Source organism: Eretmochelys imbricata, chromosome 20 (assembly GCF_965152235.1).
Source record: "Eretmochelys imbricata isolate rEreImb1 chromosome 20, rEreImb1.hap1, whole genome shotgun sequence".
NCBI classification, from domain to species: Eukaryota; Metazoa; Chordata; order Testudines; family Cheloniidae; genus Eretmochelys; species Eretmochelys imbricata.
Genome location: NC_135591.1, coordinates 11,095,785 through 11,108,985, shown reverse-complemented (window position 1 = coordinate 11,108,985; position 13,201 = coordinate 11,095,785). Strand labels below are relative to the sequence as shown.

The following is a 13,201-nucleotide window of genomic DNA, read 5'->3' as shown; positions in this document are numbered from 1 at the left end:
AGAGGCTGCCATGGACCCTCTCCAAGTCCACACAGGGTGTGATGTACTTGCTCTAGGGTGCTGAGGAGCATCCAAGCCCTTGTGGCACCTTGGCTTTCTTCCCCAGGGCACTGGCACCCACCCGACACCACGTCAGTGCAGCTAGTTTTGCTCTTTGATAAAAAGCACTGCAGGGTTGGCTCTGCAGATCTGGGTCCCACTTCATTCCCAGTACCTGTCCGGCTTGTCTCCCTGTAGGCACTAGGAGGCCAGCTCAGACTGCAACACCGTGCACTGGGTCTCCATTGCCATGAGCTGAGCACACCAGGCCCTCAGCACTCCTTGCTGCCCTGGCAGCCAGCGCACTTGTGATGTTTGCTGTGTAAACACACTGCTGGCTGGAGGAAACGGGCGCCCTTGCGAGTGACCTTGTGCAAGGCTGGGAGGATTTGTGAGACCTCCTCTCAGCAGAAGAATGCTGAGCCAATTCCTTCCTACCCATTCCCTCGAGTGGGGACAAACTGTCCAGCAAAGGGATCCTCCTCTCCATATATTCACATGGAAACAGATGGGGAACACTATCCTTCAGCAGCATGGGGCTTCTATGCCTGGGTCTGGCTGGGCACAGCCCCTCTGGGCCATCCTGGGTGTGGCTGAGCACTGCCCCTCTGGGTCATCCTACTACCCCCAAAGGCCCTTGCCCTGTTGGTTCCTGTAGGTTCCAGCTCCCCAGATACTGTTTATCTGATTGATGTCCTAAGTCCCTCAGCAAACCCTTGTGAGCAGTGCAAACACAGGCCTGGAGGGAGGCTGCACTTCCACAGCACTTCAGTGAAGCATTAACCCTTCAAATGCTGACACTTTCCAGCGAAACCAGTGCTCAGAACCACAGGATGAGGATGGGGCAATGTCTCCCAGGGTCCGTACAGCACCCAGCACAGCAGAGCATGGATTTCATTGGGCCCTCTAGGCACCACCATAAGACCAATATACCAGATAAGAATTCCCAGGGTTGTTTCCTACAATCTTGTCCTGCTATGTCTCTGGCTGGCTTTGACCAACGGGGAACAACACTTTCTAGTCCATTCCAGTGACAAATAGACGATAACTCAGCAAATGTTTCCTGAATCTTGGGCCAAGACAATTTAAAGAGCCACGGAATTCACTGAGACCAGCGGTCAGGAACGCTGCAGGGCAGGGAGTTGGGGTGGGTGCAGAGCCAGATGACTGCCTGGGATTAGGAGAATTCCCTCTGTGGGAAAGTTACTGCATAGCTGGAGGTTTCCCTCCCTCTGTGGCTCTGATGGTGCTCAGGAGCTCCTGCACGGTGATGAGTCTGCTCTGCAGCCCTGCACAGGAGATGGGGCCGCATGATGAGTCTCATGCCGTGGCTAGTGGAGCTGAGTCGAGCCTTGGGAGTTGGCAGGGAGCTGGTTGACCATGGGGTTCTGGCTCCTCTCCTGGTTTCCAGCTGCTAAATTCCATGAGCCCCACCCCAACCAAATGCGACTTGAGGCAGGGCTGCTTGGACATTTGCTGTTGAAACATTTTTCAATGAAAAATTGGTTTTTTCACTGAACAAGAATTTGTGAGGAAAGCATCTGCTATGGGAAAGCTGAGCAGCTAAACCCAAGGCCAGGTGTTGTAGGCAAGGCAGAGGTGCCATGGTACACATGGGCATTTCATCCTTCAGGATTATTCAGCGATTTCCAGGTCTGCAGACAAACATTGCACAAATACACAGTCTGCAACACCCAATGTGTTGGTTACTGTGGTTACATAATCAGCCAGTCAGGGAACAGAAACAATACCATGTGACATAGGGAGGTAATGGGAATACCATAACCAAATAGACAGTTGAAAATGGGCGCTCCATTGGCTAGGGACACAAGTCACATGCTGTTGTTTCTGCTTTCTGATTGGATGTTTCATGTAATTTACTGACCTTCTACAAATTGCAAATTTTAAAATCAAATGTGCAATTTCCCTGTACTTTCTGTGAATGAGATTGGCAGAGACCCTGTGGGGTTTTTTGGTTTTTTTTGCCTTCCTCTGCAGTATGGGGTATGGGTCACTTGCACGTTTAAACAAGAGTAAATGGTGGATTCTCTAACTGTAAGTCTTTAAATTGTGATTTGAGGACTTCAGTAACTCAGCCAGAGGTTAGGGGTCTCTTCCAGGAGTGAGTGGGTGAGGTTTTGAGGCCTGCGATGCGCAGGAGGTCAGATTAGACGATCATGATGGTCCCTTCTGTCTATGAGACATCAGCATCCAGCATGTAGTAGTGTGAGAGAAGCCTGCACGCTCAAATGCTCATGGAAAGCGTGCGTGAAAGACCACAAATGTTGGGGAGGCACCACTCAAGTCTGAACCCCAGCAAAAATAAATATATGTGGGAGGTGGGGGACTTGAGGAGAAAGGGTTAGGGAGAGGAACAGCAGGGCTTTGATCGAGGTACACATGCCTCTTGTTCAGGATAAGAGGGCTGGTGCCAGGCTCTGCTTCAATTGCTGCTTGTGCGGCTGGGATCCTTCCAGAGGTGAACGAGCTGGGGCAGGGCCAGGGGGTTGGAAAACAGAGATGCTGAGTATTCCCTCGAGGCCTCATCTCCAGAGAATTGCCTGCCCTTTCCATTCTTAGCCATGGGAGGAAGCTCTCTGATCCGCAATGCTTGCAACTGGTAGGCCAGGCTCTGCTGAGATTCCTTGGCCCCAACAGTACTGTGTATTGCAACCCGGTTTACCTTTCTGGCAGGTTTGGAGGCTGCCAACACTAGGGGGACGGAGCAGCTAGACCACAAGAGAGATTGGTTCTGCCCTGCCTGATCAAAGCCTTGACTTGGTGCCAGTTTGCAGCACCCTGGCTGCAAGGGGGCAATATACTGCCCCAGCTATTGTTCTGAGCTCTGAGCACTGGGACCTATCACAGATCTTCCTGCTGTTTCTTTTTCTTCCTAGAGATATATGGGAGGCCGATAAGCCTGGCCAGATCCCTCCCTGCACAGCTGGGACATTTGTGAGCCAGCTGGAAGCTAGGCTTGGACCCAGAGGTCCCTTGGGCCCCTACACTGGCCAGCAGCAGCAATAAACCCACCCAATTCTAACCATGGCCAGAGGAACTTTCTTCCTATTGCCAGACCCATAGGTGTGGGAATTAGAATCATAGAATATCAGGGTTGGAAGGGACCTCAGGAGGTCATCTAGTCCAACCCCCTGTTCAAAGCAGGACCAATCCCCAACTAAATCATCCTAGCCAAGGCTTTGTCAAGCCTGACCTTAAAAATATCTAAGGAAGGAGATTCCACCACCTCCCTAGGTAACGCATTCCAGTGTTTCACCACCCTCCTAGTGAAGAAGTTTTTCCTAATATCCAACCTAAACCTCCCCCACTGCAACTTGAGACCATTACTCCTTGTCCTGTCATCCGCTACCACTGAGAACAGTCTAGATCCATCCTCTTTGGATTCACCTTTTAGGTAGTTAAAAACAGCTATCAAATCCCCCCTCATTCTTCTCTTCCGCAGACTAAACAATCCCAGTTCCCTCAGCCTCTCCTCATAAGTCATGTGTTCCAGACCCCTAATCATTTTTGTTGCCCTCCGCTGGACTCTTTCCAATTTTTCCACATCCTTCTTGTAGTGTGGGGTGCTGGAGGTGCTGCCGCACCCACTGGCTTGAAATAGTGTCCATCAGATGCAGGGTTTACAGTTTGGTTCACTGGCTCACAGCACCCCCCACTATACAAATTGTTCCAGCGCTCCTGCGGCCAGGCCTCACATACAGGGTCTGGCTAAGCCCTGCTCACAGGTCCCCAGGCAGCTCCCTGAGCTGAGAGCAGAGCCGGGACCTGGTTGGGACTACAGACGGAATCCACCACTGGCTAATGAGCGAGGCTCTGTCACAGCTGTGATCATGCGGAGGGCCAGCTCCTATGCTAGGTGGTCTAGGTGGACTGTGTTTGGGGTCAGGAGGTCATGAGTTCTAGTCCTGATTTTCCTCAGGTAAATCACCTAACAATCCTGTGCACCAGTGCTCCAGCCCATGGGGTGTGTAGCCCAGGAAGCAGGTGCTGGCTGGGCAGTGTGATGAGGATGGGCTTGTTACCACCAATTACTTGTATTTAAGTGGGGAAAACCCCCACAACGGCTGTTTACAAAACTGTTACCAGTAGCAGCACATTAAGCAAAGGAGCAATGATGGTTGGCTGACTAATCTGATACTAGTAACAATGGGCTGGTTCAAAAGGGCCTCATATCCAGCTGCCCATGCTTTGCTCTCGTTCCAGTCCATTCCTCTCCAGTCAGAATTTTACACTGAAAAAACTGCCCAATGCACCCACCACACATGCAGCTGCTGTTGAGGTGGGAAACGGCAGCTGTTTAACAGTGAACAACTGCTAGGGGGCATCCTTGCTTCGCATCTGAGTTGGACTTCTGCAGGCTGGGGGCTTGCAGGCCTGCCTCTCCCCCATGTAATCCAGGAGTCATCCCGGAAAGGCCCCTCTCTCCCGCAGGCTAGGACTGGGAGAGCTCTGCTGTCACCACATGATCCCTGCCCTTCACAGTGAGTGGCTGCAGGCTGTGCTGAAACCCCGCTGGCCTCTTTAGCAAAAGGGCTCCCCCTGCCACTGCATGCCTCAAACAGAGGGTGTGGGTGTGGAGGGGCCCCTGTTTGCCACTAACTGAGGAATGCCTCTGTCCTGTTGCTTTCCAGACGCCGCTCCCTGACAGCGAATCAGCCCCAGACTGCGGGCAGAGCCTTACGCAGGTGAGTGGGGTAGTCCCTGCCTCAGGAAGCCACCCCCCATCACCGGAGGGCAGTTTGCTCCCCTGAGCAAAGAAAGCAACTTAAAAGGCCATTGCTGCCTGTTGGTCTGGGAGTGCCCCTCCAACACGCAGGGCATTCCATGGCATCTCTGGATGCTGGCTGGGTAGCTCAGGGGGCAGGAAGGGGAGAACGAGCTGGGGGGTAGTTTTATCTTGCCGGTTTCCTGTCCAAATTGTGAGCAGGAGTGACCCCGCTTAGCATGGGACAGCCAAGATGGAGCGAGCCATGCCAAAGGCTGATACAGGGCTAGGGAGGAAGTGCCCAGCTTCCTGACTGCTGATGCTTGTTCGTCCCCCAGGCACCTACAGAGAAGATTTGGAGAGCAGGGAGACTCCTGTACAGCCACCTTGTGAGCTCCCGTCCTGGCCTCATCCGTGATCACAAGTACCACCTCAGGCACCACAGGTGGGACGGCCCCGCTTTGTGGCCATGGCAGTACATACCAATGAGGGAGCCTCACAGGGCAGCTCCTGTGTGCCTGGGTATGGACCCTCCTGGAGGCCAGGCCTGGACAGAGAGGTGGGAAGTCACAGCCCCATCCCCAAAGCCAGAAAGGGAGAGACAAGCATGGACCCCCACAGGCCTGGTGCTTCCTACCTGAGAGAATTTAATGTCGCTAAATGTCAGTCACAAAGCAGGGCAAGTGTCCTCCTCCCCACAGCCACTGCAGTACCTACTCTGGGTCTCCCTCTTCGCAGCTTTGCCAGAGCCCCTCGGTCTGACCCTCAGCCCCTACTATCCCTGCCCTGAGTCCCCCTGCAACTCTGCTGGTGCCCCTCAATCCCCACCCACAGCCCTCTGCTATTCCAGTCTTGGGCTCCCCGCCCCCCAGGCCCCAGCTCTTCTGGTGCCCTTCAGTCCTGACCCTCAGCCCCTGTTACCCCAGTCCTGGGTTTTCCCTCTTCCGCAGCTCTGCTGGTGCCCCTCAATCCTGACCCCTGCAATCCCTGCCCTGGGTCCCCCTGTCTGCAGCCTTGCTGGTGCCCCTCAATCCCCACCCACAGACCCCCTGCTATTCCACTCCAGCACTCTCCCTGCCCCAGCTCTGCTAGTGCCCCTCAACCCCCACCCACAGCCCTGATATTCCACACAAACCCTCCTTGCACCTTTTCTCCTGCCCTGCTGTGTCAGCCCTAGATTCCCCAGGTCACTAGTCTTGTCTCACCCATCCATCGCCCTTTCTCTCCCTGCAGGCATTGTTGCTCCGGGAAGGAGCTGGCAGACTGGCTGCTCAGCGCAGGGCTGTGCATCCAAACGCGGGGCCAGGCCATTGGGGTTTGCCAAGTGCTGGTGGATGGAGGAGTCCTGACTCATGGTGAGAATCACAAAGGGTCTGGGTGCTTCCAGGACTCCGGCCACCTCTGCAGTGCCAAGATGGGAGGAGCAGGCTGGAGAACATATGGAGTGTGGCAGGGTGGACTGGGCTGGGAGCTGGGCATGTCAGGGCCTGTGTGGGCACAGGGTGGGGCTGGGAACCATGTGGCGTTTGTCAGGTTGTGGTGGGGCAGGACCCAGCAGGGCAGGATAGGCCAGGGGTTGTGTGGGGCCTGGTGGGGCATGCTGGGGGCCATGTGGTGAGGTAGGCTGGGGGATGCATGGGGCCTGAAGTCACAGGGTGAGGTTGGGAACCATGTGGAGTTTGTCTGGGTGTGGTGGGCCAGGATGCAATAGGGAGGGGTGTACCAGGGTCTGCCAGAGTTCTGGTGGGGTGAGGTGGGACTGGGCCACATGGTGTCTGCCAGAGAGGAGGGGCTGGTGGTTGTGCCAGGTGCAGTGGGCCAGAAAGGACCCAGTTGGATGGGGTGGGGTATGTCAGGAGCTGCTAGGGAATGCACAGATCCTGGAGGTGAAGGGTAGTCCAAGGTCTGCCAGGGGCAGGCTGGGGGGCCACATGAGGTCTGGCTGGGCAGGCTGAGGGCCCCGTAGGGCCTGGCAGGGTGGGCTGGGGGCTGGGCCAGATATGAAGAGTGAGGTGTGCCAGGGACTGCCAGGAGCCTGGTGGGGCAGGCTGAGGTCATGTGGGATCTGGTAGGGTGGGCTGGAAAGCACATGGAGTTTGTTAGCATGTGCTGGGCCAGGACCTGCTGGAGTGGGGTCTGCCCATGACAAGGAGAGCGAGGGGGGATTGCCTGTGCTCACCCTCCCCCCCTGTGGCACATGCTGACGCTGTGACCCAGGTGTCTATTCCTACCCCATCTCATGCTGGCCCGGCTTTCTCACGGGCTCACAGCATCTCGTGACCTGGTCCAGGCACTTTGCCAGCCAGGCTCGTGCCATGCACAGTGTCGCACACAGGCTGATGCTGCCATGTGGCTCTTTCCCCAGTGAAGCAGGAGTGGCATTTCCAGGACAAGGATGCCCAATTTTACCGCTTTGCCGAGGGGGAGCTGAGTCTGGAGCCTGGCACCTGGGACACTGAGGAGCTACTGGAGGCATTGGCCTTTCTGGCCCAGCTGGGCCCTGATGCACTGCTCACCATGGCCCTGCGCAAGCCGTGAGTATGCCACATGTGCCACCATGGCTGGGGAAGGGCTGGGCTTCCCACCAAGAGCCTTCCCCCTGTGCCATGCCCCCCCCACGCCTGGGCTGCCCACCAAGAGACCCGCCCTCCCCCACGCCTGGGCTGCCCACCAAGAGACCCGCCCCTGTGCCATGCCCTCCCCCACGCCTGGGCTGCCCACCAAGAGACCCGCCCTCCCCATGGCTGGGCTGCTCTCAGTGGGCCTGAGACCCTGGGGAGGGTGTAGAGGGTGTAGAGGGCGCTGAGTGGGCCATCTCCCCACATTACCACAAGGGCTCTGTGGTCTGCCTGGATCCTGGAATTGTCCTGCTAGGCTGGGGTACATGTGGGTGGTCAGTGCCCTCAGCTCCAGATCCTAGACAAACAGACCCCCCAAGACAGCACCTCAGGAAGGGAGCTGTGAGACCCACCCTGCTGCCTGGCCAGGGGCTGCCCTCTGCATGGGACCATGCCCAGCTCAGGGGGTTGCCTTCATGTGGGGTCATGCCAGGGCCGGGGGGAGCTGCCCCGTGTGAGGCCAGGCCTGAGTTGGGGGGGCTGCCCTCATGGGGGTTTTGCCCAGCTCAGAGGGCTGCCCTCATATGGGGTCATGCCTGGGCCGGGGGCCAGCTGTGAGTTGGGGGGGGGGCTACCCTCATGTGGGGGTTTACCCAGCTCAGGGGGCTGCCCTCTGTGTGGAGCCATGCCTGGCATGGGGATCTGTGCCCCAGGCATGGCCAGTGCCAGGGTAACACCGCTCTCTCCCCAGCCCTGCCCAGCGCACAGAGGACGAGCTGGAGCTCATCTTTGAGGAGCTGCTGCACATCAAAGCTGTGGCCCATCTTTCCCACTCCGTGAGTGCCAGCTCCCCCTCACCCTGGGCAACCCCTGCTCCTCCCCCTGCCAGCCCCTCTCCCCACCAGCCCCACTTCCCGCCGCCTGCCAGCCCCCATTCTCCTTCCCCCACCATCCCCCACTCCCCTCTCCCCACCGGCCCTGCTTCCCTCTGCCTGCCAGCCCCCATTCTGCTCCTGCTACCATCCCGCACTCCCCTCCCCGGTCAACCCCTGCTACGACCCCCATCAGCCCTTCTCCCCACCAGCCCCACTGACCTCTGCCTGCCAGCCCCCATTCCCCTTCCCCCACTAGCCCCCACTCCCCTCCCTCCAGTCAACCCCTGCTCCCCGCCCGCAAGTCCCCGGTCCCCTCTCCCTCCGCCTGCCAGCCCCCATTCCTCTTCCCCCACCAGCTCCCACTCCCTTCCCCCCCACCACCCCTGCTGCCTTCCACCTCTACCCCCACTGCTTCTACCCAGTCCCAGCCTTGTTCCAGCCATGGGGCACCCTCTGCCGAGCACCTCTTGCCCTCTGAGTATCCTAGACTGTCCATCCTGACACCCCAGCTCTCTCTGATCTCTTGGCCCCATGGAGTTCCCCTATCCAACACCCCAGACATCTCACTGGACTCCACTGGCCCCCGCTGTTGCTCCTGCCCTGGTCTGCCAGTCAAGCCCGGTCCAGCAGCGCACCCTCCCTCCCACTGACCCCCTGCCCCAATAGGCTCATGACCTGTGCCAGGGTAGCACTAAGGGGTGTCTCTCACTGCAGGTGAAGCGGGAGCTGGCCTCTGTGCTACTGTTTGAGTCACACCCCAAAGCGGGCACCGTGTGTGAGTATCACAGCCTGCCCCAGCCAGTGACTCTGTGAGCGTGCTCCTACCGGCCTGGGTCCAGACGGGGGTGTCCTGTGCTCTGCCAGTCTGGTTCCTGGACCACCACCGTACCCAGCCTGATGCCTGGTGTCCTCTGACCAGGAAGTTACACCTTGGAGATGCAGGAGCAACCCAGTGCAGCACCAGGCACTGCCCCATGGTGTGCCATTGCCTGGCACCACACAGCAGACTGACCAGCACCAGAGAGGGCAGTGACCTCCCCTGGCACTCACTGCAGGGCTCCGATCCCAGGGACCCTTGTGCCACCAGACCCTGCGGGAAGGGAAGGCAGGAGCCCCAGGGCTGTTTGCTGGGGTGTAGAACCTGAGCCTTGTGCTCTCTGAGTTCCTGGGCAGTCAGCGTGGGAATGGCTGGAAATGGTGGCATTCAGAGTTTGGCACATCCCAATCCTGCTGTGCTGCCCCGCAGGCCCTCACGGCTTAGGGGACAGAGCTGGCCAAAGCACCAGCCCAGAGAGTGCTTGTCCCATGCTCCCCAGATCTCCGAGCTCCCCAGGGCAGGGCTGGGCTGGGCAGCTCCCCTGGAACGCTCAGCCTCTTGTGAGGCTGGGATGTGCGGTCCAGACCCTTGACAAGGGCTGCCCCGTCTGCAGTCTCTTGGGCTTCCTGGACAAACCACAGCTTCTTTGCAGTGTTCAGCCAAGGAGACAAAGGCACCTCGTGGTACATCATCTGGAAGGGCTCAGTGAATGTGGTCACTCATGGCAAGGTATGTGCTTCCCTGCCCTCTACGTTGCCCTGCCCCTACAATCCCACTGGACCCCACTGCTGGGACGGAATCAGGACCTCCTGACTTCTCCCCCTGCAGGCCCACTGGGCCTCGGGTGACCAGATATAGAGGGTGAAAAATCGGGATGGGGGGAGGGTATAGTTGCCTATGTAAGACAAAGCCCTTAATATTGGGATATCTAGTCACCTTAGCTGTGCTCCACTGCTGGGATGGAACCTGGACCTCCAGGCTCTGCCCCTTGAGAGCAACCAGTGGAGGTGGGAGTTGAAGGGCCTGTGCCCCCTGGGCCAGCACGGTGCTCCCTCTAGATCCCAGGGGGTGATGGTGTGGGAGTCTCTGGTTTCTCACCCAGCTGCCATCCCCAGGGCCTGGTGACCACCCTGCATGAGGGTGATGACTTTGGACAGCTGGCACTGGTGAACGATGCCCCCCGAGCCGCCACCATCATCCTGCGGGAGGACAACTGCCATTTCCTGCGTGTGGACAAGCGAGACTTCAACCGCATCCTCAAGGTGGGCCCAGCCCCTGAGCCATGGGGCCCAGTCACCAATGTTTCCTCTAATTTTTGGCAGGCCATGTGCACAAAAAAATTTCTTCTGTGCAAATTTTTGACTAGCCGTATGCGCAAAAGATTTCTTCTGTGCAAATTGTTGTACTTCTGTGCAAATGTTTGTGTGTGCAGTGTTTCACCATGTGCGCGGGGTTTAGGATCTGTGTGCGCGCACACACAGCTTAGAGGGAACAGTGCCAGTCACCCCTCAAGGGCAGTTCTCCTGTGTTCCCCTTCCTGCTGCCCCTGCCAAGCAGGCTGTGAGCACCGGGACTGCTGCCTCTTTGGTCTGTGGGTCATCTCACATCACCAGAGCCACCTGGCCCTGTGTCCATGTTGAACCAGACTGGGGACGCTGTGCAGCAGGAGGGAGCTTTGGGGGGGGGGCCTGGCTGACACATGGCGATCCCCTGAGCTCTGTACTGTCTTGCTGAGTCCCCTCTGCAGGCACATCCACAGTGCAGCCCCAGCTGCAAGGAGGCTGTGTCCATTTCCTGCTGTGTGGCCCTTGCCATCTGTGCCCTGGGCCTGGTGCCATGGTGACATGGATCCTCAGGCCCTGTGCTCTTGTACCACCCTAGAATGGTCCCTGAGAGGAACCCTTCAGTGTATCAGCCCCATTAGGGTCACACTCTCTTACTGGGCTAAGCCCTTGGCTTCACCACCTCCTGGGTCCGAACCTTGGAGCCTTCAGCGCTCCTGCCTCACACCATAAGCTCTCTGCAGCTGGATTGGTCATGGAGGGAGATTTACACACCCAAAGGGAGCAAGGCACCCCCAACTTTCTTAATCTGGAGTGACTCAGCCAGCGGTGTGAATGCAGGAGGGTTTAGTAGCTGTCTGGAACACAGCATAGAAAGTCCTTAGTAAACACAGAGAACAGAAAGTTACAGCAAAGTCCATCTGGGTCAGACCAGAGCCAGAGCCCTCTCCAACACCTCTTTAGTCCCAGGCCAGGAGCTTCTCCCCCTCCAGCAACCCACACTTAACACCACTGCCTGGCCCCTCCTCAGGCCTTTTGTCCTTGTTCCCAAGCAAATATTGTCACCTGGCCTCCTCCCAGCCCTTTGTACTCCAGCTGGTCTCACCCAGCTGGCTTCCTGCGGAGGGGTCTGCTGTCCATGGTTGTTAGTTGCTAGGTACCAAATGTCTGGGGCAATTGGAATGGTCATTGCCTTCTCAGCCCAGGCCCCAGGTAGCCACACCTGGATCTTTCCCCCCACCTAGTTAACCATACACACGTAGGGGAAACTGAGGCACACACAGTCATCCAAAATATTATGAAAAATTCCCACTCTGTCACACATGGGGACTGATGCATGGTGCCCTCCAGGCAGCTTGCCTGCGACCCCACCTCTTTGGCTCTGTCCATCATCACTGATATTCTCCTCTGGGCTGGAACGAGCCGTGTCCAGCCATGGGCCCTCTGGAAACCACCTGCATCTTCTCTATTATCCACATCGTGCAGTCAGGCATCTTGGCCTCGTGGTCCGGTTTCTGCTGACTGGGGCTCTCTCTGGCCCAGCACTCACTGGACTCAAATCCATGGAACTCCTGGGCCTGATGACGGTGTCACCAGGACCCTCTGCCGGCCGGCTGAGAGAAACAACCAGGGAACGGGACTCGGTGCCTTTCCTCCTGGAGCTGCCTGGAACCCAGGCACTTCATGCTCCAGCCCACTGTGCTGCTGTCACCCACTGCCCCACCCTGCCTTGAGAGACACCTGCCCCGGGACGAGTCTGCAAAAGCAGAGTCCCAGGGCAGGGCAGCCACTAGCATGAGCAAATCCCAATGCAGGGACCAACAGTCACTGTGGGAGCGGGAGGGACCTGGTGCATCTCCTGCCTAGGAAGGGAGTGGACTTTCTGCCCCCATCCCTACTCCTTGCCCTATCCCAGCCCTTGCTCTGCCACCTGGCCTTGCCCCAGTCTTTGCTCTGCCCCTAGCCCTGCCCCTGCCCTAAACCTGCCCCAGTCATTGTCCTGCCCCTTGCCCTGATCCAGTCCTTAGAATCATAGAATATCAGGGTTGGAAGGGACCTCAGGAGGTCATCTAGTCCAACCCCCTGCTCAAAGCGGGACCAATCCCCAATTTTTACCCCAGATCCCTAAATGGCCCCCTCAGGGATTGAACTCACAACCCTGGGTTTAGAAGGCCAATGCTCAAACCACTGAGCTATCCCTCCCCCCTTCCCAACCCTGCCCCAGTTCTTGCTCTGCCCTACCCCTTGCCCTGCCCCAGTTCTTGCGCTGCCCTGCCCCACCCCTGCTGACCCATCTCATGGAGACAGTTCAGCAGCAGCACTCATGCTGGGTTCTCTAGGATGTCGAGGCCAATACCATGCGCCTGAAGGAGCACGGGAAGGTGGTGCTAGTGCTGGAGAAGAACCTGCAGGGCAGCGGCTGCAGCAACCAGTCACCGTCTGCGGGGAGCAGTAGGTACAGCGGCTTCTACCCCCGCGGCCAAAACCTTGCCAGGCCTGGGACCAGCAGCACCCCAGGGCCCGGGTGGCACTGAGACAGATTGGGTTGTTCCCAGGGAGACCTCACTGCGACCCCAGGCTGTCCCATGCAGCTCCCCACCCTCACCCCATCTCCTCCCTCTGATGGGGTCTGATGCAGCAGGGTGGGAAGCTGTTGCTTCTGCTTCCCTTGGCCTCCCAGGGTCCGTTGTGGGAGGCAGCTGCAATGATTCAAAGGAGCCATGGTGCTTGCTGCAAAGGATGCTGGAACACATCTCAACTATGGGCCGCAGCTTCCAGATTCGGAGCGTGTGTGGGGCAGGTAGAGGCATTTCTGTAGTTGGCCACCTGGTGGCTCTGCTGAGCCTGTGTGGGCTGTGGCTCGGCCATGTGTCTAGGGGATGAGGATTATAACCCTGCGGGAG

The 13,201-nt window shown here is 57.9% G+C and overlaps 1 protein-coding gene across 1 annotated transcript in view; it reads left to right on the top strand.

Annotated features, from left to right (window-relative positions):
- Window positions 1-13,201, top strand: part of RAPGEF3 (Rap guanine nucleotide exchange factor 3) — an 88,703-nt gene that overhangs the window by 58,144 nt on the left and 17,358 nt on the right. The window contains exons 3-11 of the mRNA XM_077838909.1: window positions 4,692-4,745; window positions 5,104-5,210; window positions 5,999-6,120; window positions 7,131-7,299; window positions 8,075-8,159; window positions 8,913-8,973; window positions 9,668-9,744; window positions 10,131-10,277; window positions 12,638-12,753. Coding sequence (XP_077695035.1) covers window positions 4,692-4,745; window positions 5,104-5,210; window positions 5,999-6,120; window positions 7,131-7,299; window positions 8,075-8,159; window positions 8,913-8,973; window positions 9,668-9,744; window positions 10,131-10,277; window positions 12,638-12,753 — 938 coding nt within the window. The remainder of the gene's footprint in view (window positions 1-4,691; window positions 4,746-5,103; window positions 5,211-5,998; window positions 6,121-7,130; window positions 7,300-8,074; window positions 8,160-8,912; window positions 8,974-9,667; window positions 9,745-10,130; window positions 10,278-12,637; window positions 12,754-13,201) is intronic.